Genomic DNA, 27,810 nt, shown 5'->3' on the forward strand with positions numbered 1-27,810 from the left:
AACATTTACCCATAACACTGTCTAATTATTTTGTTCCACGTGTTAGTAGCTGAAAGTTAATACAACTTCTTCGAGGTAATGTTTTTTCCAAAATTTGAGGAATTTTCCACATAACTTGGCAACATGGCACTAAAATGATAAACTGTTTATATTGCCATATACAGAATTTTCTCGGAAATCCATATGTTTAAAAATATACAGGGTGTTCCATTTAAAAAATGTTATATTTGGCGTGTCCCGTTTTTAAACATCGCCCTGTATGTTTCAAATTAATTTTGTACTTTAAGTTTCTTGATTTTATACTTTTATATGAACTTTTTTTCCGTGTTACGAGTAACAAGGGAGCTATTTTACTTTCCCACACTAATGGCTCACCCTGTGTATTTAAAAAGTTAAAAATAAAAAGAGGAGGATGGTGAGACTGTTCAATTATAGACATCTTGTTTAAAGACAAAGTTAATAATTGAATCTAGCCAAGTGGTTATGTCAAAAAGATCATTTGTTGGTGTTTAAAAAGCGATTTATTTGTGGTAAACAAAATATATTTGTTAGTATTATCATAAAACTCGTTATCCTAGGATGGAGGCCTAAAAACGGAATAAAAACTTTTGCTGGGGTAAAAATTGTACTATAACTACCGTAATATGATTAAATTGCAACAATAAATACCTAAAGGGTTAGCAAAAAATGTTTCTAACTCCTAATAAGCTCCTTTAGCAAACTGCCTTTTATTATAACCTTTCTCTGGAGCGTATTTAAAACAGATATTTTGTTACGGTTAATCAGTTTTTGCTTATGCTTAAGTTATATTTCCCCCAGGGTATTTTTTGGAATAATTATTTATTTATGTTCACTAATTTTATCTCTCAGTTTTGAGTTCTGTCACACATCAACGAAATTCGCAAAAAAGTTGAAATTATGATTTTTTTAGGAATTTGTGTCAACCATTTTTTTTCGCATCAAAATTGGGAATTTCGTTCTAATATAAACCAACCTCTAGCTTTTTTCTCTGTAATATATTTATGTCAAACTAAACAAATTACTGTTTTTTACTCGCGTTGTTATGTCTGTTAATAATTGAGATACAAATTTTGAAAAAGTAGACATAACAGAAAAAAAATTAAGGAAACATTAGAGGAGAAAGAACAACTAACAAAGACGAAAATCAATCAGTTCTGTTTCGTTGGTGAGAAATCAATTAAGGCCAATTAATTTTAATGCGGGGTATACTATACTTCCCCAAATTGTTCATTTCGAAAAGTCTTAATTTTATTATGAAAATATTTATGCAATGATGATTGTTATTATCTAAATTATGTCATATAAATGCTTTGAGGACGCTGAATGAGTCACATTATTAAAACATACCACGTAAAACACATAATTTTTATTACTATTATTACACATATTTACAATAATACACAATGGAAAATACAATACATACATAAATATGAGTTCAACTTTGTTAACACGATAATATACCAAGTAATTAAAAACGAGGTTAAAGATATCACACTACTGGTTCTACTTCCTGTAATAGCTGCTGTGCTGATAACCGCTGTAGGGCCTGTAGTTGCCGCCCAAGAAGCTGGAACCGCTTCCGTACTTGCCATATCCACTGTATCCATCATAACTAGAAAGCAAATAACAATTAAAGATTACACAAACAATATTTTTATTGTAAAATGGGAAGAAAAGAATTAACACCACTGTGTATTAAATGAATAAACTAAGAAGGATGATGGACCGATACCTGTCGTATCCGTAAGGCCTGTAAGTGCTGTAGGATCCTCCGTAAGGATAAGAGCCTCCCGAGCCTCCATACCCGGAGTTGTAGTAGGAGTTGCCGTAGTAGCCTCCAGGTTTGTAGGAGTTGTAGCCAGGTCTCCTGTAACCGGAGTACCCCGAGTAGCCGCTATATCCCGGCCTGTACGCGCTGCCTCCGTAACTGTTGTAGTAGGTGGTGTCGTAGCCGTTGTCCAAGGAGCCGTAGCTGAGGCCGCTGTTGAGCAGGCCGTAGCCGCCGGCTTGAGCTGCGGCTAGAATTGCACACAAGCAGAGAATCTGGAACAGTGATTTTGTGTTATATACCGTTCTACCACATGAACATAATTAATAATTAAATTTTAATTTGTATAAAATTGACGTTTGATTGTAAGTATTTGAAACGGGCGTATTAATTTTGCTCAAGAGTATACAGGGTTTTCCGCGAGGAAGGGCACAAGTTTTAAGAAAATATTAATAAGGTAAAAATGAGAAAAAAATGTTCATTTAATAATTGATCCAAATATGCGCCGTTTTTGAGATATATGCCTTGAAACTAAAAAAATTTATATTTTTAAATAAATCAAAAACGCGTGATGCCAACTTTATAAAATCTGTTACAATAATACTTGCGTTTACTAAGTACTCAGAAAACCATAAATACTAGTATTTTTGGATTCCAAATTTTACATTTTTGAAAAAAAAAATTGCTGAATAAATTTTTACATTGTTGTAGATATTAAAGTAAATTTCATAATAATGTTGGCTTTTACAGTATTAAAAAAATTGTTAATAGGTTAACACAAAGAACAAAATTACGTAAAAAATATATAAATATAGTCTAATAGCTGTTTTACATTGACAATTTATTGATCAATTAATTCATGAAGCCGCTTCATCAAGAAATTGGACAAGTGTAATGCACCAAATCTGCTGTCAAATAACTTCTTGAATTTATTCATCAAATTCTTGACGAATTAGAGCATGTTCTAATTTTCGTCAATTTCTTCGTGAAGTTCGGAAGTACCAACCCAACAGATTTCTACCCTCAGATCAGTAATGAGGTTATGTTATTGGAATATGTAAATAATTGTGTAGCGTCGTACTAGTTTTGTATTGTTTTCCTGATTTGTTACTTACAAACACTAATATTTATATAGTATGTGTCAAAACGGTACCGCTGTTGTATCACTACAATTATGAGTGGAAAGGTGACATTTTTGAAATTTATTTGCTTCTTTGACTCGTTGGTAGAACTGATTCATGCGTCAAAAAACTTGATAAAGTCTGTAGCATTGTAAAACCACACTGTTTACCAATCAATTCGTGAATTAATCCATGAAGAACTTCGTCAATTTATTCATCAATAAATTGTCAATGTAAAACAGCTATAACGTTGTTCTAGTACGAATAAATAAAAAAATGAGATTGTAAATATATCTGAACTCTTTTTCTTAAATACATTTTTTCTTAATTGAAAGTTATTTCTAATTTGACTTGCAACTTCGCTCAAAAGTTTTAAAGTGTCTAATATTATTGATAAATAACATTCAGTTATAGAAAATTTTCTTGTGATATCGAAACTATACTTAAAAAAAACTATTGAATATTGCATTTTGGAGATACAAGCCAAATTTTTTAATTTCCAATTCTATGCCTAATAATAATGCAAGGGCGTCGCCAATGGGGGGGGGGATTTATAAAAAAAATTATAAATAACTAAGAAATATATAAATTTCTTAAATCTATGAGTGAACCTACAAAATTAAAAACGTTTTGCTTCCCCTACAAAATACATATGTCTTCAAAATTGGCTCGTTACACATACAGGGCGTTTCTTAAGTAGTCAAAAATACAGAGACGTAGTCTGTGTCCAAAATAAGGGTTTTTTGTTATATAAATGTGGGGTTTTATAGCGTGTCAAAAATTAAAAAAAAATCAGTTTTTAATTTTTAATTTCTAAACCGCTTGAGATAATTCAACCAAATTCGTTGTGCACATTTAGTACGACAATAGGTATGAAACAAAAAATTACCAGTTTTAGAAACGTACCAGTGGCGGAGGTGTGGGTATCATCGATCATTATTTGCCAAAAGCAAAATGTATCACCCTGTATAATATTACAAATAAAGTAGGACATCATATGCGCCACTGTATTATCTTCAGTTTTTGTTTCTTTACACTTTGTTGTATTCCAAACCGATTAACAACAACATTGATTTATTGATCAAGTGCATTTTTACGATATTTTAATACATTATTTAAAATATTAACAAAATAATTAATTTTGATCTATACTTAAGAAACACCCTGTATAGTTAGTTGTACTGTTAGACTTTTATTCTGATTGCGATAGATATATTTTTTTCTTTTTTATTTAAAATTCAAGAACAAAATTTTTAAAATATGAAAGCATATTAGATATTTCTTAACATAAAATTTAATATTTTGAAAATTTTTTTCTCAAACAAATAAGTATTTATACTAATTTACTACCACTGTTTCTTTTAAGATAGTTTTGTAGATTTTAAATTTTCAAAATTATAGTTTAACTAAATAAAAGATTTTAATAAAAATTTCCAATATTTTCTTGGTTTAAGAAAATTTGTATACTTTTTTCAAGTTTGTAGGGGGGGGGGAGCTGACTTCCCCTGCCTCCCCTTGGCGACGCCTTTGATAAGATATATATGGCGTAGATCTCGGTTTTTAGGTTTTTTTTAATTCGTGTAAACTATAAGGATGAAAACAGGAAAAGCGTCATTTTGAATTCTTAGCATTACGAAGATGTATACAATATTATTATTTATCCTTCTTTACGACCAAACCACAAACATGTACCTATGTGAATATGAGTCATGATATATCCTCGTATTTTACAACTTATTCATAGCCAAGCTATTCTGGAAAACCAGACGACAGTGTCGCAAAGAGAATAACAATTACCGCGTAATATAAACAAACAAGAGTTTCTCAATCCTTGAAAATGTATCTCTTCTCATTCGGTATGAGAATGTCCTGGACTACCATTCTCTTTCATCGCTCACGCATAAACAAAATCATAAATGCGAACGAATTCGCCATATTTTAAATAATCCTGCTATTAGTCCACCTCGTCATGCGTGGCAAGAAGGTCACAAGGGTCCTTATTTCTCATATTTGTTTGCTTTGTCTTTGTTTACCATCACGAAGCACATACGCAAATCGTATACAAGGGGACATGCAAATCGAAATTTGATGATCGATTGTTTTGCTAGTGATCGATCCGTAATATGGCATTATAAATTCATAGCAGTTTTAAAAAATATCGTGGAAGATGATTGGGCGCTGCCGCCAGGAATTCTAATTCTTGATACAGGGCGACACAAATGAACTGATTTCGCATCAGCTTTTAAAACGTATTGATTAGACATTGCTTTATGAATAATTGAAACCTTGGAAATATACCTATCTGAAAATATTGTGCCGCAATCTAGACACGTCGGGGGAGAATTTTAATTTTTTTAATGTTGGGCGGTCCAAACAAACCTATTCAGGTCACGTCCGTGCTTTAAAAAGTGATCGATGGAAGAAAAATTGCTGTGACTACGACGAGACCTTGGATGTATATCAGGACAGTTGAAATTAAAATTTTTAACTGCTATGATAACTTAAACTAATACTGATTTTTTATTTTCTTTCACTTTAGCGATTTATGTCGCATCAAGATAATATGTAGAATAATACATACATGATGATAAAATATCTTGTGAATTAGAATATGCAATCAGAAAAACAATTAAACATCGATTTAAAAAAGATATAGCCAAATCATCGATTTTTTTTAAGAAAAAAAAGTAACAGATTTTGCAGAAAATGATACAGGAACATATTAGAAGCATTTCCAAGGGCGTAGTTACGGTGTGGGGCAGATTGGGGCGCTTTCCCCCACTGGTTCATTTAATGAAGCAAAAAATATAAAAAAAAATCTTCCTCTGGTAAAAATTAATTATTTAAAAACCTCCAACTGACGATTACATTTAAAAAATAAAAAATAATAACTGATCAACAAAAAATTAATAAATTTAATTTAAGATAAGTATCTAATTTTAATTTATTAAAGTTGGTAAACATGATAATTTTAGGCATGTGCTTTTTTTGTCACATCTCCTGACGTAAATATAAATTACTTTGTATTAAATTATTTTTCATAGAAAATATTTTATTTATTTGAAATTATACAAAAATATTTTTTACTGTTTATCTCTCATCGTTGGCAGTTTTTTTTTAAATGAATCATATCTGACGCGTCTATTTTTTTCAATTATTTTTTAATGTCAATTTTTTTAAGGTTTTCTTGGCTACGCCCTTGAACATTTCCATGGCAGCCATTCAGTTGTTTTTAACTCTCTATTTGATAGGAAATTAGTGTCACTTGTACTTATCTTAACCTCGTATACTTTGGCTATTCCAGATAGTTTTTTAAATGCGAAACCCGCAATATGTCATACTTTTGATATGTTACAAAGCAAATATTTTGCAAAATGAAAAGTACCTATGCTAAAAACTGTTACCTGGAAACTTGTTCAATTTTTTAAACATACCTACATTTTTAAAGTGCGTTTTTTTAGTTGGTACGATTTTGTGTACAAATTTACAAAACTTATTACTGACTTATTTATATCAAATAAATTTCCAGTCAAACCCCAAATTGAACAAATGAATGTTGCTGGAATACTGCATTAATGCATTCCCTTTTGCAAAATGTACTCGAAAATTCGTTTTTTTTTTTGGCTTTTGTTATTGAAATTCAACTGTTCTTCTGACTGCATATTCTGATTCTATGGAAAATTTTAGAAATGACACATTTTTGACCATTCAAATATCTCGACTGTAAAGAAGTAAAAATAAATCCCGATTAAAAAAATAATTATAGATCACCCTGTATATAGTTTGTAGGACCTGCTGCATATTGTAATAGTAATATCTTGCTTATTATTTATTAGAGGTATATAAGTCCCAAGAAAGCTTTCCATGCAAATATGAAATAATATAGTGTGTTGAATTAAAAATATAACAATTTTTTTAAGAACAGCTGTTCTTAAAAAATATTTTTGCCTAAACTGACTGACATTTATAACCAATAAGCCTGTATATATTTATATATCAATTATGCGTTCTTCAAAATTTCTATTTTCCCTCAGTCTTCAGTCTATAAGTTGATACAAATTAAATGGGATGGATGATTTCTCAATGTTTGAAATATTTGCAATTTATCGTTTGTTTATCACAGTGTTACATCTCCAACGGCAATCTGGTGGTAATGAACCTCTGTCGACTTGGATATGATTCACGCCAAGAGCAGACTTTTTGCAATCAAGAAATGTCTTATCCGGACGTTTTTGTTGTGGTTGCTCAAAGCGTGTTCATTGAACTAACAATAAGTTCAATCACTCTGAATTACTTGAACGCTTCATTTGATGTAAAGAGGAATTCAGCTAAGGCAAATTTTTGGCAACACGTGGCTATAATTTGAATGATCAAACAGTATTCTTGAAAAAAGTAGGTATGTACCTGTAATGTTTTATTTTCTGTCAGAAAACCAAAGCATTTCTAATTTCAATCGGAAAACCTCAGGGATCGGCAAAACAAGTTAAACGTAGTCAATTTATTTTTTTTATAGAATTTAGACAAAGGTTGTACCTAGATGAAAACTTTAGTATCTTGAATATGAAAGTTACACAAATATTGTACATGTAGGAAGTAATGACATCCGTGTACATTTTTTTTGGTATTTGCCTTAAAATACAAACGTTTTTTAAATAACAAACCAATGTACTAACAAAGCTATGTCTTCTTTGCGGAAAGGAAATTTTGTAAGTCGGAAAACAATGTATTCAACAATTCTTGCCATACTCTAGGCGCGTCTTTCACAAACACTATTTAAATTGTAATGGCATGATTATATGTTTACCTGAAATATTCCATGCGTACTGTAATTATCGCAGAAAATTAGAGTAAAATGTTATGATTCATGCTTACTGTGAGTAATGTATTTGTAAAAAATAGATATAAAGTGTTTTAGACCCTGACACCATAATTAAAGTAAATCCTTATTTATTAAAAACTACTGAGATTTTATTTTACATTCTTCAAGTCGACTTAAATAATTTCTTTTACTATAACAGCAAAAATTTAATGTATACACACGGTGATCACTTTGAAACTTTATCTGTTGAAAGTAAAGGTTTTCTTTTGTTGATCATGGCAATTGTGATTGAATAAAACGAATTATGGACATCGCTGAACTCATAATTTTGTTTAAATAACATGGCCTTAATAAAAAACAAAAATTGGCCCTGAACATGACAAATTATAGGCAAATGGTTTTGAAACTTTTTTAACTTTCCACAGGTCAACAATTTAGTGCTATTAATAAAAAAGTAACTGTTACTAAGAAATAAGAATAGTCAAATTCTCAATTTTTTTCAGGATTTCAACTTAATCTTTAATGACAAGAAAATGTGCAATTTTTTTCCATGTCAATATCAACTCTGTATTTCTTATAGATTATTATTAAATGATCCGAAATGTTTAACCTTAAAATGACCATTATGTATAAACTATATTTTTTTCCTTGCATATTTTAAACACTACCTGAACTTTTATCAAAGAAACCGCCATGGTTTTTTTTCTGAACAAACACGAGATTGACTTGATACCACAACACTTCGTTTTTAACTAACCAGATTTCGTTATGGTCATCTTTATATCATTATCGTGCCTCAAGTAATATTCTTATTGGTAAAACGATAATTGGAAAATTGTTTATACCGCCTCTCAGTTCTTTTCCATTTTGTTTAAAATCGCAAGAAACATATTTACTGTGAAGGTTGCGCAAAAGTCATAAAAATATTTTCTGGCAAATGTAGAACGCATTTTATCAATCTTTAGGATAAATTTTATTATGCACACTTATAAGATATTTACAAACAAGCTCTCAACATTTGCGTATACAGGGTGGCTACTTGAAGTTGCTCCGGCAAACAAAAAAAGAAAATGTCTTTAACGGATATTCAAAAAGCAAGTTTAAAAATTAATTTTGAAAAATTGCTTGAATACAATAAGAGAACGCGAGAGGGGAATAGAATTTTCCTACTTTTTGTTGTTATTTATACCATAATCATTACCATAGAAATAGATATACAGTGTGACCAATTAAGAAAGTCAGGATTTTAATTAAAAAAAAGACAATTGTCAGACAATTTTATGATAAAAAGCCATAGGTTACCAACTAGATTATAACGAATGTTCTGAAAGTACATGCTTCATTCGAATTGTGCGTTCCAAAAAAAAAATAAAGGAGTACCAAACACGTTTCTGTGTACCAAAAAGTACGGCCTTAAAAAACATCCACTCTGTATTTCTAACTGACAAATAAAATTGTCCTTTGAATTTGAATATTTTATATTTATCGCATCGCATGTTACTTTTATGGAGCTTAGAATACAGTCAACTGACCACAAACCACAAGGTTGCTTGTAAGAATTAATATGAATCAAACCAAAACTGTATATTATTGGGTTTTGTTTATGAGCTTTTAAATAGTGTAAGTTTACTATCACATAAAATATTAATCGTTTATTGACTGGAAATATTTGAAAAAAAATACATTTACTACACACGCGTGATATTGTCTGAAGATACGTATTTGTGATAAGTTTTCAATATTTTTATACATTTTAGTTCCTTTTTGTTTATAACTGAGTATCAAAATTACCTTATATCACAAAACTGTAATTCTTCATATTGAATTGGGATAAATTGTAAAAAAATTATAAAAATATTAATCATTTATTAGGTGAAAATATTTAAAAAATTACATTTACTTCATATCATTTGTTTTTTTATATTTAATTTCATTGTATAAATATTTTATAACTGATAATTTAAATTAAAGTAATCTACTAAAATCCCGTATATAGGGTACAATATTCAAATAGAAATAAAGGCCTTAGTCTTAAAAGATTTTGAAAAAAAACTTTGATACGAAGATAATACCACAAAAGTTTTATTTAAGTAATTTTTTTTATGAATTCAAAATTTGTAAAAAATTGCTTAAATTAAAATTATCATCAAAATTTTAGGGGAAACACACAACAAGCTTCTCATCACTTAACTTGGTGTTATAAGATTTCAAATTAAAAAAACTGTATACAAAACTGCAATACATAAAAAAAATTAAATTAAAATTTTGGATAACATGAACCGAAAACTTAGTGAAAACAAAGTTAACATTTCGAAATTTTATCTGGGAAGGTACAAGTACTTACAGTGATCTTCATTTTGTTAGGTAGAATATCAGAGCACCTAATCACTGATTGAAAACGAACAAAAATTGTTTGGAATAGTTCCCCTGGATCACAATAGCCGTTTTATATGCACCGCGAAATAGAGATCAACCTTGCCATTGTCTCCCACCTGTTGCCTAGAATTCGGGCTCATTTAGTTATATAGTATCGATTTAACTGATGGGTCATCTGGGATTCATAGCTGACCATCCGGAAACGGTAGACAAGCGAAATTTTTGCTTATGATTGGATGAACGATGAACAAATTGACATTCCCAAGGGCCACAAAGTGCCTCCTATCCATAAAAAAAATAATATATTTGTTACCTTCAGCAGTAAGAACTAGAATTATTGTAAAATATGTGAAAAAAAGTTATTTTACTGTGAAGGTTAAAATTATAAACAAAATATCAAGTTACATAGTAACTAGGGTTGCCAACTCGGAAGAGAGCTGAAGGAGGACACTAGGAATTTTTTAGCGCTTAAAAGAATATACGATCATGTAATAATAATATTAATAATTGATCTATAGGTACCTATAAATTTGTCAATAATCAGGAAACACAGCAAATATTTTTTTACAAAACATACAGGGATGGCCAGAAGTACGGAATAAAATTCATATCTTTTGAATGAGTTAATTTTTTTTAACGTGTTTCGGCGTTTTAAAAAAAATTAACTCATTTAAAAGATATGAATTTTATTCCGTACTTCTGGCCAACCCTGTATATTAACAAAATAATAAAATAACAAAAATAAACTTAGACTTTTTCTGAAAAATAACAAAAAATAAACTCGATAAAAAACATAATATTTTACCTTAAACTTATATTTTTTTTTGCTTTTGACTGCATCCAAAAATTTTTCATCTGGTTTAATAATATCAAAAAACTCTGTTTTCGGAATTAGCAGAGACAATTAGTTTTAATTTTATTAAATCCAACAAGGCTTTATTTTTTTCATCCCGCCACTTAATCATTAAACAAAAAATTAGCCCAGGAAGCGCAGAAGTGGCAGGAATGCTTAGAGCAAAATAAATCAGAATGAATACATTTTCGAGCCCCGTTATATTTTGAAAAATGAATGACCATTTTTGACTAGTTTTGTAACTATGCCAAATTGAAAATGGTAGATCGCTGTTGTCTGTTGTGATCATTCAACGTTGCCAGGTTGTGCGCCAATAAATAAAATCTTAATGTTTCTCGTATTTTTGGAATTTTAGAACATTTTAGTGTAAAGGAGGACAGATTGCCTCCTCCGATGTACCTGCGGAGGACGGAGAACATTTTGACCCAAAGGAGGGCTGTCCTCCTGGTTGGAGGACGCTTGGCAACCCTAATAGTAACTGCAGGTTTCTAACTCTTACGGTTTAGTCGCTATCTAATCTCATTTAGCGAGCTGAAATCGTGATTTTGTTAAAAAACAACTGATTATCTCCAAAACGGTGAGTTTTAAACAACATGTACGTTTAATGAACTCTACCTAATATTAACCAAAGAATTAAAAAAACGCAATAATATGCAGGGTGTTCTATTTAAAATAACAAAGTTATGTAGCGCCTACGTGAAATGGTACACCCCGTAAAGCTAAAAATATTTTCTTTACGTGTCCCACATAATTCCATACAACTTTTATTAAAACCATTCTTTTATAAATTTTACAGTTACAGAATTACAGAAGAATCCCTATTAGATGGAACACTCTGTATAATTTTGGACCTTTTGCACTGTTAAACACAAAATGGCTCTATGCCATGTAACTTATCTTCAGCGTCTGCGTATCAACTATGATTACTACGCGCTAAAAAAATATCTAGCTACTGTTAGAAAATGTCCTTGTAGCCATTAATTTTTAAAAAATGACGCACTAGCACAAATACCTCGAGAGGTGTTTGATATGTTAATCAATGATGGAAATACTGAGCCATCCACTAAGAGCCTCAGAATTTGGACGCGGTTGACTATTTTGAAAATTCGATCAAACCATTTGCTGGCAGATTATACATATTTCAAAGAAAATTTATTTAAAATGTAAGTTTATTCAAGTTAATATTATTTGTTAGTCTAAAATAAGTTTGATATACAGTTGAATAAATCGAAAATATATCTAGACTATTCATTTCACACCAAAAAAATATAAGATTGTTTAGCAATGTTTAACTTTAAGTGCAATTATAAAAAAATATAATAATTTGATTGACATAGTTTCGTAATTATTTTTTACCTACGACCACTACTGTAAATACTTAAAAACACACCGTCTGCGATCAATGTACGATTCCTATTACGTACGGTAAAAAAATCGCACAGTTTTCCTTGCAACCGCCTAGCGACGTCAATATAATACTGTTTGTATTGACCGTTGCTAGGTGGTTGCTAAGAAAACTGTACGATTTTTTTACCAAGCTGTGCGATTTTTCACCGTACGACGTAATAGGAATCTTGCATTGATCGCAGACGGTGTGTTTTTAAGTATTTAAAGTAGTGGTCGTGGGTAAAGTATAGTACGTATTACGTGGTGTATTACAATTACGCACTCATAGAATTACGCACTCGCCGCTACGCGGCGTCGTGCAACTTTTCCATTCGTGCGTAAAATGCTTTTTACAACACTTATTACGTAATATACTATTGTGTATTCATAGGTTGTAGTGTTCATTTTAGGTTACAGAATAATTTAAAAATAACTCGTTCTTTGAATAAATGAAACAGAGTAAAAAGTAAAGGCAAACATCTTTCAATGTATTTGCCTATTTGCGACATTTTTTTTACAAATAACAACCTGCATCTCGAAAATTGACTCGACTGTTTAAAATAAATCTTCTAAGCCACTTTTTTTTTAAATGATACGAAAGACTGCGCAAAATTGTAAAATACAAAAAGTTAGACATATTTTTACATTGATAGGACAGTACAACTAGCGCCCCCTAGACGTGACCCCAACACTGTTGGCATATTTGTATTTGCCACTTCAAAAAACGTAAATCTACAAATTTTCAAAACAATCGGTTCATACGAGCTTAAAATATAGCAAAAAATCGAAAAATTTTTAACACCCTGTAGAACGAAAAGGAGCAACAATTTATTAAGGCATGTTTGGCTCAATCGCTATATTTTGACGTTAACAATCTGCCATTAAGCTGTGTACCATTATTATTAATGACTCACCCTGTATATAACTGTTTTAGATCGTCCTATGGTCCTATCTATTATTTTCAACAGCAAAGATAATAACATGCCTTGTTTTCGACTGTATAAATCACGCCTATATAGAGATTGCTAAGGCTTGCTAAGTTTTGTATTATTTTTTGCTCAAATTTAAATCTTAAAAATTATGTCTCATTTCTATGCAACCCGTAAAACAAGAACTTGTGGGGTTAGCTGTATGCCCGCAACGTGACTTTTCATTGTTTAGAAAGTTCGAGGTATGACCGTGGGCAACGCCATTGTCGCCATTTTGGATTAGCGAAGTAAGTGTTTGACGTTTGGTGGAAAACGGGAAAGATTTGCGAAAAAATGCCGGTCAGGGTGGATATCACACCTCCCCCACCGGCAAATTCGAAACAACCGGGTGTGACAAAGTCGTTGCTGTACAACGGATCCAAATTCCAGGGGTTCCAGAAGTCCAAAGGCAATAGTTACGAAGTCGAAGTTGTTTTGCAGGTTAGAATTTTTTCCTTTTTGATATATAGGTATTAATACCCTTTAAACTCAAACACCTACGTGCGTTAGGCTTAGCAGATATTGCTTTTGGAATTGCGTAATTAATTTTCTCCGTTTATTTTGGGAAAACTATAAATAACAACATATGTTGGGTACACCTTGACATTTGTACTTAGAAAGTTTTTTGTCTTTGTAGCATGTCGATGAGGAAAATTCGTATTTATGCGGATACTTGCAAATCAACGGGCTCACTGATGAATATCCAAAACTGACCACTTTCTTTGACGGAGAAATTATTAGCCAAAAGTACCCCTTTCTTACCAGAAAATGGGATGCCGATGAAGATGTAGATAGGAAACACTGGGTAAGTTCTTGCACGTATAATTAAAACGATAAGCTTAGTTTGTGTTATCATACCTCCACCTATTTTTGTTTTTAGAGTAAATTCTCATTATTTAGTCAATATGCCAAAACGTTCAACTCGGACACTTTCGATTATAAAGCACTTGCGGATACGGATTATGTTTTCATGAGGTGGAAAGAGCACTTTTTGGTACCTGACCATACAATTAAAGATATCAGTGGCGCATCCTTTGCCGGTTTCTACTATATCTGTTTCCAAAAATCCAAGGCTACCATCGAAGGCTACTATTATCACAGGAGTTCGGAATGGTGAGTCAAACGTAACTTTAATTTATCGAAAACAATAATATATCTCTTCTAGGTTCCAATCTTTAAATTTGACACATGTGCCTGAAAACAGTATACAAATCTACGAGTTTAGGTAAAATGAAAGTGTAAAAAAAATTTCACAATTTTTTTTTCTTTTCGGAGTATTACACATACACTTATTTTGCAATAGCCGATAGTTACTAACACATCAACAACTTTATTTTACAAACCTTCGTTTCTATTATGTGAACTAACCGTGCTTCGGCAAGGTGTTTTTATTTGAACCGTTTTAATATCCGTGGCGACTCGTTAATTACATGTGTAAAAATAGACGTATACTGCTTTCATCATCTAAAAACACTTTGCCCTCAAAAGAACTCTTATTCATTATAACTAATTGTATATATTGGCCTGGTCGAAATTATTAGGGGAGTTTTCGTAGATAGGAAATGCTTTTAATTTTTCCAGCGTTGGGTGTATACCAGGTTAATTTTTTTTATGTAAATGGTACTTTTTATTCTTATTTGAAATGTAATTTTGCGATTGTTGACCTAGTGCTTTCGACTGGGTGTATTAGACAAAAGGTGCACTGACCGTATGACTGGGATATTTGATTTTAATCGTGTAATTTTAAGGTTTTAAAATTTTTAAGTTAGAAAAAAAAAAGACTTACCATGCCACACTATTTTTTTTTTGTGTATATTATGTATAAATGTATTAAATATATTTTTTTGAATTGTTTTTACATTTGTTTATGTTATTACGATTGATTCGAATAGAGGTTTTTATTTTTACCTACCTGTAAGTATATCTTTGCTTAAATAAATAAAACTGCTGATAAAATTATATTTTATTTATTTACTCTTATTACATGTCAATTCGAATTATAAATACAATTTATTATATACACTTAGGGAAATTTACAAATTAAAATAAAATAGTCATATAAAATTAAACAACCATAACTTACATCTCTTATTTCTTTACTGGTTCAATAAATGCAGAACTAAAACGTTCCCTTCTTACTATTACATAAAGTTGGTGGATTTCTTTTTCAAGAGAAATCTTACTTAAACAGAAATGGTACTTCAATAAGAGTTGTTAGAAGGTCTCCCCACAGCGGAAACAATCACGGACTGTTCAAAGGATCAAAACCGCCGGACGTATTTGAAAAAGCAAAAAATTCCATACAAGCAAATTACCGGATACTTTTTATAAATTTCTTTGTCCTTTGAAGCAGTCCGCGTTACTTTTTTTAAGCCTTTGAAAGGACAAAGCAAGCTTCGTTTGTTTCCACTGGTGGAGTGGAAAAATTAACACTAACATATTTATTTATATCACAGTAATTTAAGCAATAATTATAAAATTCACGATTACAAAAGCTAGAAATAGTAGATTATCGATATAATTAAAAAAATTAAATAAAAGTAAACAATAAATTGAAAAACCTAACTTTTTTATCACAAAGTTCTTGAATAGATTACGCGTCGCAGGCAAACGGGGTGGTGTTAATTTCTGAATTTCAGTCTTAATTTTTTGCTTTTAATTAAATAAATGATATGTAAAATATCCGAATGAAATGTTAGGTAAGCATAGAGCAAATAATTATACACCGACACTTCCCAGGATCCTCCAAACTTTCTATGACCTCGTAGGATGAACGAATATCGATTGTTTTGAAAACGCAACATTTTAGGCATCTCTGGTATGTTCGATTGTTTTATGCGTTTAAAAATTTTGAGAACCGCTGGTACTCGGGCTGTTTTGAAGCGTTTAGATGAAAGCAAATAAATAGATATGAATTTCTTTAGTACACACAGAAGACAAATAATACTGTGCAAAGAGGCAGTGAAGAAAAGTAGTGTCAAAGGCAGTATCATCAGTTTCAATACAGTGTCAAGAAAATACTGTAACGAACTTTGCGGGCTGGCAATAACGATTTTGCCACAGTCGTGGGTATAAATAAATATTCGTACTTATGAAAGAAACGTATTGTTAATAATTGGTTGAAACTTGTTTAGTAAATATTGCATTATTATTTTTGTGTCTGTCAGTATGGTAGGATTCACTTAACTATCTCCCTAATCAATGAGATTTTCCAGGTATCGCTCATTCCTGAACTGAAATGTGGTTAGGGTCTTTAGATAAATCCATGAATAATATACCGCCCCCTCCTCCACACAAGTCTTTGTTCACATTTGAAACAACACTTTTTTTTATTAAAAATGTATGAAAACGTAGAAAGATTACTTTTTAATTTGTATTTAAATTTGAAATTTCGTATTTAAACTTGAACTTTTGAGTTTGAACTCAAATTTCTAGTTTGAAATTGAAATTTTGAATTTAAAACATAAAATTAAGAGTTTCACTTCAAATGTGGGAATAAATTTACTTATAATATTGTGTTCCAAATTTGAAAATTCAAAACAGACGTTTTCAGTTTGAACTCAAAATTTCAAGTTTAAATATGAAAGTTCAAAGTCAAAACTGTGAGTTTAAATGCGAGTTTAAATTCAAACTCGAAATTTCAAATTTCAGTCAAAATTCTTAATTTGAACTCAAAATTTCAAATTTGAATTAGTAATTTGGAAGTAAATATTTTTTTAAAAAATTGTGTATTAAAAATTTTGAGTTCAAGTTTCAAATTTGAAATTTGGAATTTAAAACACATGATTCCGAGTTTGAATTTGAAATTTTGGGTTTTGCTTCAAATTTAGAATTATTAAATTCAAATTTCATGTTTCAAACTCCAAATTTCATGTTTCGTCAAAATTTTAAATTTGAATTCAGAATTTCAAGGTTGAATTTGAAATTTCAGCTTTCTACACTTTTTTGCAAAAATTGATCAAAAGAAATTTTCTAACTTGAGCTTGGAACTTTGTATATTTAATTTTTGGAGTTTCAATTTTGAATTCAAACTCAAAATTTCTAGAAATTGAAATTCTGAAATTGAGAGCAAAAAATTTCAAATTCGAATTGGGAATTTGGTATGTAAATTTTTTTTAAAACATTGTGTATTCAAAATCTTCAGTTCAACTTATAAAATCTCTATTTTGAATCTGACCGCTCAAAACTTTGAACTAAAAATATCGAGTTTCAAACTTGAAATTTAGAATTTAAAACAGATGATTTCGAGATTAAATTTGAAATTTTGGGTTTTGCTTCAAATTTAGAATTTTTAAATTTAGACCGTTTCAAATTTCACGTTTCAAGTCATAATTTTAAATTTGAACTCACAATTTCAAGGTTGAATTTGAAATTTGAGTTTTCTGCACTTGGGCAAAAATTGCCCATAAGAATTTTTCTAACTTGAGCTTGAAATTTTGAATATTTGATTTTGGAGTTTCAATTTTGAATTCAAACTCAAAATTTCTAGATTGAACTTGATATATAGAAATTGAAAACACAAAATTTCGAGTTTAAGTTTGAAATTTTGTATTTCAAACTTGAAAATTTGAGTTTCAGGCTTAAAATTTCAGTCAAATTTGATATTTTCAGTACAAACTCAAAATTTCGAATTCAAACTAAATATTTTCGTTCTGAACTCAAAATTTCGAGTTTAAATTTCAAGTACGAACTTAAAATTTTGTGTTTTTAAGTCAATATTTTTAGTTTGAGGATAAAATGTTAAATCTGAATTCGAAATTTAGTAACGGTTTTTTCATAGATCAAACTTTTCGAATTTTTGGTCAAGCTTTTGAAAAAAGTGAGAATAGTCAACTTGTGAAGCTCGTACGAACTTAATTTTTAAAATTCGTTACATTATTTTGCTTGACATCCTGTACATTACATTGCACAGAGTACTTTTTAATTTAACCGGAAGCAACAGTCTAGCCAGAAAATCAGATAAATTAGAATCCGTTCAAAAACAGACAAATTTTGAAAATTTTCCAAAAATATTTAAAAAATACAGTTTTATTATCCTTTGTGATATGACACACTTCAGTAATGTTTTTTTTTTGTTGGCTGTAATAAATGTTGCCCCATCGATTCCATAACACGTTTTTAATTAAATGACATGCCCGAACCAATTTTGAGGACTATTTCTCTGCTTGTTCTACACAGAACAGTTGCCTGAGCCGTCTCGTCTTCCCACTTATCAAAAGTACGCCGTACTTGAGTAAGTGGAACACCTTCGAATCGAACTCTCCCCCTTGCCACTTAATCCAAACTAAGAATTTAACCTTAGGCTTAAAAGAAGTAGTAACGCCAATGCCAAAGCGTGTAGACTACCGCTCGTACTGGCGCTGCTGTGCGCCCTGTACATGTCTCTGTAGGGCAGCTTCTCGCCCAAATCGTTCTCCTCGTAGTTTTTGCTGCAGCCCATCCAGAAGGGCGCGGACAGCCTCTGCTCGATGTGCTCCACCCTCATGTGGACGTCGTTGAACTTCCAGAAGCCCTTGCCCTTGAAGAAGTACGTTTTACCTGCGGGAGAAGTTTGAGTTAAAATAATTCCTTTAATGGTAGTGTGTTACATGAGCTGGGTTTCTCGTATTTGCCAGGGAGACAGACAGAAAGTAATTAAAATACCTCAAGTTCTATTTTCTAAATGGAAAAACTGCATTTCGATGTCGTGATTTGCTTAACAAATTTTTTGTGATGTCGAGTAACAAATAGTTATTTTTTTTAATGGACCACCCTTTATATTTTTCCATTCTTGAAATCTGCATAAAATTTTTAATTCTATCAGTCTTATGGTATTTACTCAAACTTTTTTTCAAAAACCGACTGAAAAATTAAATTCTGAAAACGGTATTATATTCTCAGTAGCTGTCTCTCAAATGTAGGTAACAATTGAAAATCAGTTTCTTCATAGTCACGACCTTTAGTCCAATCAGTTGGTGCTCAAAAAAGGAGTTGCCTGTGAAGTTTTTGGGGAGTTTCGAAAATTGGTATATTTATAGATTTTGATGTGCTCTTTCCGAATTTTTAATTTGCCACCTCTTTTTTTTCCGGAAAAATGACGCTCCAAAACAGTTTTTCAACGATATTTCCTTTCCGACTCACTTTACGGCGAAAATAGTTATATAATAAATTAAACTAGAGAATATTTCCTATAATTTATGTATCAACCTTTTTTCTGTGAAATGAATAGTTTTGGCGTACGAGCCCCGCAAAGTATACTCCAAATCGAGGAAGAAATAAGGTGATGAAGTCGAAGAAGAGAACCCTATCGCGGATAACTTAGAAGACCTTCCTATCCGTGAGGTTTTGCTCAGTTCTGTAGACGAAGAACTCGCAAAACCTGGTCCATCAGGGATAGCGAAGCGAAGGAGAATGCACTAAATTTAGTCAACAGTGATAACATGTGGATTAGGCCTACTGGGGATATCATTAAAAAAAAACCCGCCAGTAACTCTACCTCATGGTGGTGTGGAAATGAGTTTGTTGGCCAATACGCGTTGGAGTAGACTTTGCGACGGTCGTACGTCAAAACTATTCATTTCACAGAAAAAAGGTTGATACATAAATTATAGGAAATGATCTCCAGTTAAATTTATTACATAACTACTTTCACCGTAAAGTGAGTCGGAAAGGAAATATCGTCGAAAAACTGTTTTGGAGTGCCATTTTTTCAATATGGCGGCTATTTCCGAAAAAAAGGAGGTGGCAAAGTAAAAATTCGGAAAGAGCACGTCAAAATCTATAAACATACCAATTTTCAAAACTCCCCTAAAACTTCACAGGCAAAACTTCCAACTGATTGGACTACTTGATCTATAAAAAACAAAGTTAAAGAAGTGTTCATTGGAACATTTTTCTTCAACATGGTTGATCTGAATCATATTTATGTGACGATTTCCATAACGTCATCGATGTTATACAAATTTTCAACCACTAAGGTAAAAATATTTGTAAATTGTCAAATATGATTCATTTTGCAAAATAACGTCGATCATTTTGAAGAAAAATGTTCCAAATAAACACTTCTTTAACTTTAGTTGTTTTCTGTATATTAAGGTGTATAATTTCAAATGATTTTCATTTGTTTATATAGAAAAAGTTCAAGTTCATCTGAGTGTGTATAATTTTTTTCTTACTTTTCATAACTTATCATCAATCATTTTCAAGAAAATCACATTTCCAAGATATATCATGATACACATTAATTGTTTTTCTATAATTCAACTGTTTTATGATCCAAACCAGTGAGCCATACAATTTTTCTATCAGTATGTCAGATCATACTCATATTTTATCAGGAAACGAATACAAATCTAAAAAAAATTGTATAATGTGAAAAAAATTTTTATGTAGATTTTAAAAACAGAAATTAGTGTTCCATTTAAAAAAAATTTAAGTTTGAGTTATTACTCAAAAACCAAAACTATTACAGAAAGCGTTGTGAATACATTTCGCTACATTTCAAGAAAAAACCGAATAAAAAATCTACTGATAAGAAATTTTGGTTGAAGAGAAGGAACTATAATTTCCACACTTTTGGGAGAGTTAGTCATTTTCCTTTGGCTCAATTTTCCAAAAAATATTTGAGCAGCGAATACCACATTCTGATATATAGGGCGTTTTTAATTTTTGGTAATTTTTTGTGATATCAAATAAACTCCTTTATTTATGAGAATTTTTTATATCTGTAAAAAGATTATTTATTCAGTTTTTTGTAATGCAATCCTGTGGCGTATGCAATATTTTTCTATAATTTTAGTTATGACTCAAGTTTACATTTCTTTGATGGACCATCCTTAACATTTTCCAATTTTTTTAAATCAATGTAACATTTTTGGTTGTAAGATTTTTTTCTGTTGATAATAATTTTTTTAATAAGTGCAAAAGTGACAAGTGTAAGGTCATTATTACTGGTGTTCAAAAAAGAATCTCCAGTATCCGACAAACCATTTTTATTTGACTATGTACTAGTTTCGTGTCTACATTACGCACTCCATCTTCAGATCACTTTTAAGGATTCAAGATTTTAAATATAATTTCCTTAAAAACTTGAATAAGTGACCTTAAGATAGGGTATTTAATGTAGACCCCGAAATTAGTGGTCAAATAATTATCTGATAATAAATAGACTCTCACGAATTTGAACCTCTTTTTTTTGAAAACCGGTAACTAATGCAAAAAATTGAAGGGTCAAATGAATTTCCGAAATTTTTCCGTGATTTTTGACAGACTATATTTAGGTGAAAAATGGTCGTATCGGAAATTAAAAAAAAAAGCATTTTGAAACTCTAAGATTCTAATTTTTAGATCTTTCGGTAGAAATTTTTTTAGGAGCTACGATTATCATGCAATTCTAATTGCATTCTAAAAAGTTCACAGACTTGTAAAAATTTTTTTCAGCTAAGCCATTGCATGGACGAGATAGCTTATTTATTCAGTTTCATTTTTCTTTTTTTTTTTAATTTCGATACGACCATATGTCATCGAAATATCGAACTTTTAATGGAAAAGGATCCTTTTGTCTTCAATCATCGATATCTCGACGACAAATGGTCATACAGAGAATTGAAGGGCAGTTTCGAAAACTGGAATAAATTTCCTATAAAAAAAAGGAAATTGAAGCTGAATAAATGAGCTATGCCATGCAATGACATAGCTGAAAAATATTTTTCCAAGTCCGTGGTCTTGCAAAATTTTTTTGTCGCGCTCTATTAGAATTGCATATAACCGTAGCTCGTAAAAAATTTCAACCGAAAGATATAAAAATATTTGTAAATTGTCACATAATTTTGATTCACTTTGCAAAATAAACTTTAGATTTTGAAGAAAAAACACTTCTCCATCTCTTCAGGAAAGTGATTTTATTCAGCTGTATTATACATAGAAACAAGTTTAAAAACCAAAAGTCTTTTCCAGCAGCACCATGCTTCTAAGAAAAAAGTTACTAGAGTTCCACTGGCTGTGTGATCGTACAGGGTAATTAATTAGTATTGAACAAAAATTCCTGTTCATTGAAAAAAAAAGTAATATAAAATTTCCGATAAACATGTGCATGGAAACGATTTATTTTTGAGATACAGGTTGTTGAAATTTGGAAATAAATTCGTATTGGTTTAAACATCCCAGAAATTCGACGCCACCGAGTATTTCGGAAACTTGAGCACATTTTTTATGCAAATTTTTTCATTTTCCAGTTACTCCTTTTTAACTTACAGTGTCTACCAAACACTTCAATATACCTAAAACAATTAGAACTATTCGTTTTGCAATAAAGTAATTCTTTTTTTTCTGGTAATGTGAAGTCCAAAAAATTATTAATGTAAAATATATACATTTTTTTCAGGGTTATGCTTTTCAAAAGTTATTTTTTCCAACATTCCATTATGATGCATCTAAAATCGTAGCAAAAAATTCAGGATCATTTTTTGCAGGATGAGTTCTAGTTATTTTACGTTTATCCTAGACACACTTCTAGACACATAACTGTAGGGTTTTTTTTCATGGAATCTCGCCAACTGAATTATTTTGCAGTACTAATGAATCGCCTTGTATAATAAATTTTATTTATCTTAAATTTAGGTGACAGCTTCTGAAAATATAACACCGTTTTCAGAATTTAATTATCAACAATAATTTTTAAGAAGAAATATTTTATCTTCATAAATCAATTACTTTATTTAGAATGCCACGCATTTTTTCATTGACATGTCATGGCACACTTAATTGTATCAGAAAACAGATACCCACAAACAAAAACAAATGATAAATTTTTTGTATAATCTTGTAAGATATATTATTTGAAAGGAAATTTTAGAGATTTTAGAAATTGAAAAAGAATATATACAGGGTGATTCACATATTATCCAAAAAAAAAAATTGGGAATATATTCGTCATGAAATATGGAGTCGACATCGTAAAAAAATTTTTTGTGAAATCCTTATAGTTGCCGAGAAAAAAATTATTGAAGTTGTAGTATTTTCAACTTTTCAACCCTTGTCTGTAAACTCTGATTTTAGTATTAACGTTTTTGCGATAGTGTTTACATTAGTTTTCCAAGTGTCAAAAATGGTTCACGTGTATAGCAACTTGCAAGTCCATTTTTAAATCAATCTCAAACTGCCCTTTTTGATTTTTACAAAATTGTATCTGTAAGGGTCCCTTGTACATTCAAAAATTATTGTAAAGAAAAGTTTAAGTCATAATTGAATAATTGGATCTTACAGAAAAGAAAAGAAATAAAAAATTTTTACAATTAAACAAGTTGTTAGACATCACAAGAAAATGTGGACAAAAATAAGAAATGCCCTGTGGCTCTTAAACAAATAAAGATGTCGGGATGTAAAATCGCATTTTAGAAAATCGAACCTGTGACCACTTTTTGTTCAGATGCAAAAGATCCCTTAAAAGTGCCCCACCCTCTTACAGTTCTTCATCTCACTCTATAAACGTACCGTCTTTCCACTGGAAAACTGCATCAATGTCCGTACCCACACCCTTCCACATGGAGATGTTGCGGGGGTAGTCCAGTTCGACACGTTGAACGTCTTCATCGAACCTGAAATTAATACACAGCGTTAGAGCTACCATGAAAAATTTTTAATAAAGAAGTAACCTTACTTCCAATACATGTCCCCGCTGTAGAAGTACGTGTGTCCGTTGTGACCCCACACCATTGCCCCGTCGATCTTCTTCAGGCTCTTAGGGAGACCCAGCTGTGTCAAGGGCCTAGGGTAGCCCCGCTCCAAGTTGCTGCCCCCGTACAGATAGTACTTATCCCCGACGAAGAATACGATTCGACCGTCGGGACGCTCGTAGACTGCGTCCACGTGAGTCAGGTCGCGCCAGAGGCGGTCGATCCTGGCCGGATATTCGGCCGACAGGCCGTTGTCTCCGATCCTCCAAAAGAACTGGAAAGGAAATCGGTAATGAGCTTGACACTTTGGTGCGCAAATAAGGCGGAACAATTCGGAAAAATCCGGAAAAATAAAAAAACATTTTACTTACGGCGTCTTTGAAGATGAAGACTTCCCGCCTGATGACCGCCACGGCGTCGTAGCTGGTGTCGCAGGTGTTTGGTGGTTTCTCACCTGGGTACTCTTTGGGTGGGTTGTCCCTGTGGGGGTGGTTCCTCTCAGGCGTGTGTTTGGGGTACTTGTCTGGACTGAATGAAGGATACCTCTCGGTGGGACGCCCTCTCTCTGGATATGTCCTGTCTGAAAAGGTGGGTACAGTACATAGTACAACATAATTCATATGACCGATGAGAAAAGGTCAGGGAATGGAATGGTGGGAACTAAAGTACACAATTGGGAGAAAAAGCGGAAATAGGTAAAATCATTGATATATTATCTGCTAGCTTCAAATCTTAGATTAGGCAATCTAAGCTTCAAATGCATTTAAACACGATTACTTACATAAAGGAGCATTTATGTATTATTTTATATTAAAATTAAATATTAATACTGACAATGGGGTCAATATTGTTTTCTTTTCCTGTGTGGTCAGCAATTTGTACATTTAATTTGGTTTATTGTTCTGTTTTATTAATAAATAAATAAATAAATCGTAAATTTCTGGATAACTGTTGAGTTTAGGTATAGGACATGGTACAAGAAACATACTTAGAATTCGGGGCAGAATTCAAAAATGAAATAAAAAAATAGGTTTCCATTTGAAAAAATGGTTACTGTCATCATTTATTTTTGGGCCACCCTGTATATATGAAGTTGCACCATCGCAAAAAACGCAGCCAAAAATAAAAATCGACGTGTCCGGGCGTTTTTCCAAAAAACAAACCCATGAATTTTAAATGAATTTGTTCCAACCCGCGCGTTCTCACTGTATAGTACCATAATCTAGAAAGCTTGTACTGGTTATCCGTCTTAATTGACGGTTATAAAACTGTCAACATCGTCTTATATTTAATTCCAAATTATTAATTATGTACTGTATGGAATTTAGTACTCAACCATGAATATATTGAAGGTAATTATAGAATATATTTTTTTATATATATTATATTTAAACGTATTACTAGTTACGAAATTTTTGGGCGAAGACGAAGTGTCAATTTTTTTAGTCATGAAATAGGCGTCATTCCGAATCATCTCTGCACCAAATATCAGACGAAGTTCGTTGATAGTGTAAAATTATAAAATGAAAATTTGTTCTCCGATCCAATCAATTCGCTCATCTGGCCTCCCCAAATGAGAATGGTTATTATAGAACTGATAAGAATTAGCTTTATTCGAAGTACGATTGGCAACTATCAGAAACCATCAGCAGTATGCGCTTTTGCGATATAACGTTACGTACATACCTGAAATAATAAAAAGTAGGATATAATACAAAAAAAATATAATTTAATTATTTTTTATAATAATAATTTAAGAATGAAATTCGAAATCAGTTATGGACAAGACATGCGCATTTGATTCCAAACTCAAACCGTTGTAAATTCGTTCGTCGAACAGTTATTATAAGAAGAGTTTGGGGCCTTCGTCGGCTAGTCATAGGCGTGTTCGTCATAAACAATTAAATAAATGGGTAGGTATAAGTAAAAATAAATAAATTTGCGTATTTTATCACAGAAAGGTCGTTTTTTTACCCCTTGGCGCGTTCGACATTACTAGAATATTAAAACACGTATTAAACCAATAATTTCTCTTTTGTATGGTGGTCTGTAGGAAAAGGCGGACACGGCAGCTATGATCATCCGACCGAGTCCCGAACTCTAATTAACGAGCGTTCAAATAAAAACGTGGTCAAGTTGGTTCTGAAAATTTGGACGTAGGGCGTAGCGTATAGTAAATGAACTTAAACGTCATCTGTCAAAGCGCTATATCGCCGCTATCAATTTGAATATTTTCGTTTTAAAAAGCGTTTAAAATGGTGTTTTCTCAAGAACAAAAAGTGTTTATCATAGAGTCCTACTTTAGAAATGGACGCAAGATTGATGGAATATGGAAGTATTCTATTGAGGAATGTTTCATAGAATTTCAAAATCAATTTCCCGGCGTTGTTGAGTACAAAATTTTTCAAAGTGCAGTTCAGCGTTGTGTTAATGTTTTTCGTGAAACGGGCAGTGTAACAAGAAAAGAAGGAAGCGGCCGACCTAAAAAGCGGACTGAAGAATTAAAAGAAAATGTCCAACAAATAATGGAAAATGCGCCAAGAACTTCTGTACGTGTTTTATCACAAATGGTGGGAGTATCAGTCGGTACCTGCCACACAGTGTTAAAAAAAGATTTGCGTTTGTTCTCCTATCGTTTAACTTGTCAGCAAGAACTTCATGAAGTTGATTTTCCGCGACGGGCTGTATTTTGTGAATGGTTTTTAAACAACTACGGTGAACTTCATAATATCACCTTTTTTTCTGATGAAGCCTGGTTTCATTTAAGTGGTTACGTAAACTCACAGAATATGAGAATGTGGTCTTCTGAAAAACCAGATAACTTTTTTGTCGAGGGCCCTCTACACGCTCAAAAAATTGGAGTTTGGTGTGCTCTCAATCGAAGGAGGATTTATGGACCTATTTTTTTTAATGGTACTCTTACTGCGCAAAGGTATAGAGAAGAAATTATCGCTCCTTTTGTTAACCAGCTGGAAGAAAACGAAATTACAAACTTTTACTTTCAACAAGATGGCGCAAGGGCACATACGGCAGGCGAGACGATGAATATGTTGAGGGAAGTTTTCCAAAATCGACTAATAAGTCTCAATGCTGAACATGAATTTCCACCGAGGTCATGTGATATTACGCCGTGTGATTTCTTTTTGTGGCCTTACCTTAAAAACACTATTTTTGAACTGCCTATTCCTGATTTAAACCATCTGCAGGCTCGACTTATAGACAAGATTCGTGAAATTAACAATACCCCGAGCATCTTAGAAAATGTCTTTAATTCTTTGAGGAACAGGTGTGAAAAGTGCTTGGAACAAGGAGGGGGACACTTTCAGCAGCTGCTTTAATTTATTGTTATAACAAGGAGGGGGACACTTTCCGCAGCTCCTTTAATTGTTTGTTATTGTTATCACGATTATTCTTTAAAATAAAGTTATATAGTCATTAACGTTATTGAAACTGACAGCTGCTATACAGCCCGTTGAGAAATGAGGTTAAGTGGGTCGCTATAAGCTACTCCCTACGTCCAATGTGTCAGAGCCAACTTCGACCACGTTTTTATTTGAACGCTCGTTATAAGTGACAAGAATCGTCAGTACATTGACACTCCGGCTTCGTATGGTCAGAGATACGGGGTAATACTGTCAAGAATGCGGTATCCACAGGATCGTATTACACCACTGATCAACCGAGTATATCCATCCTCTGTATCCTCTTAAGATTTTCAAACAACTGTCTTTTATAGGGTTTTGCAGTAATTAAGCTGTATCTGTGAAGTTCACCAACAGAAACCTGTTCAGAGCCAAATCCATACTAATTGTAAGTTGTAGGTATTTTTCACTGTAGTTGGTGTGT

General features: G+C 31.8%; 3 protein-coding genes across 4 annotated transcripts in view; 1 reads left to right on the forward strand and 2 right to left on the reverse strand.

Annotated features, from left to right (window-relative positions):
- Positions 1-1,372: 1,372 nt before the first annotated feature.
- LOC108910684 (prisilkin-39-like) lies at positions 1,373-10,181 on the reverse strand. Of its 2 annotated transcripts, none has more exons than XM_018715379.1 (3): positions 10,074-10,181; positions 1,754-2,064; positions 1,373-1,633 (listed from the first exon to the last, which is right to left on the reverse strand). In XM_018715379.1, exons 1-3 carry the CDS (start codon positions 10,083-10,085, stop codon positions 1,525-1,527), a joined length of 432 nt encoding a protein of 143 aa, XP_018570895.1. In that variant the 5' UTR covers positions 10,086-10,181; the 3' UTR covers positions 1,373-1,524. The 2 variants fall into 2 exon arrangements, with proteins under 2 accessions (XP_018570895.1, XP_018570894.1); XM_018715378.1 differs by lacking the exon at positions 10,074-10,181 and adding an exon at positions 8,398-8,468.
- A 3,357-nt stretch (positions 10,182-13,538) lies between these two features.
- Positions 13,539-14,899, forward strand: LOC108910680 (glucose-induced degradation protein 4 homolog). The gene is made up of 4 exons (XM_018715373.1): positions 13,539-13,753; positions 13,950-14,117; positions 14,193-14,425; positions 14,478-14,899. Exons 1-4 carry the CDS (start codon positions 13,607-13,609, stop codon positions 14,539-14,541), a joined length of 612 nt encoding a protein of 203 aa, XP_018570889.1. The 5' UTR covers positions 13,539-13,606; the 3' UTR covers positions 14,542-14,899.
- Positions 14,900-17,956: 3,057 nt separating this feature from the next.
- LOC108910685 (matrix metalloproteinase-2-like) overlaps positions 17,957-27,810 on the reverse strand; it is a 198,699-nt gene continuing 188,845 nt past the window's right edge. The window contains exons 7-10 of the mRNA XM_018715380.2: positions 24,336-24,544; positions 23,949-24,238; positions 23,783-23,886; positions 17,957-18,850 (exon numbers count right to left, since the gene is read on the reverse strand). Of these exons, the coding sequence (XP_018570896.1) occupies positions 18,597-18,850; positions 23,783-23,886; positions 23,949-24,238; positions 24,336-24,544 (857 nt within the window). The 3' untranslated portion in view covers positions 17,957-18,596. The remainder of the gene's footprint in view (positions 18,851-23,782; positions 23,887-23,948; positions 24,239-24,335; positions 24,545-27,810) is intronic.

The sequence above is a fragment of the Anoplophora glabripennis genome, unplaced genomic scaffold (genome assembly GCF_000390285.2).
Source record: "Anoplophora glabripennis isolate ALB-LARVAE unplaced genomic scaffold, Agla_2.0 scaffold280, whole genome shotgun sequence".
Classification (NCBI taxonomy): domain Eukaryota; kingdom Metazoa; phylum Arthropoda; class Insecta; order Coleoptera; family Cerambycidae; genus Anoplophora; species Anoplophora glabripennis.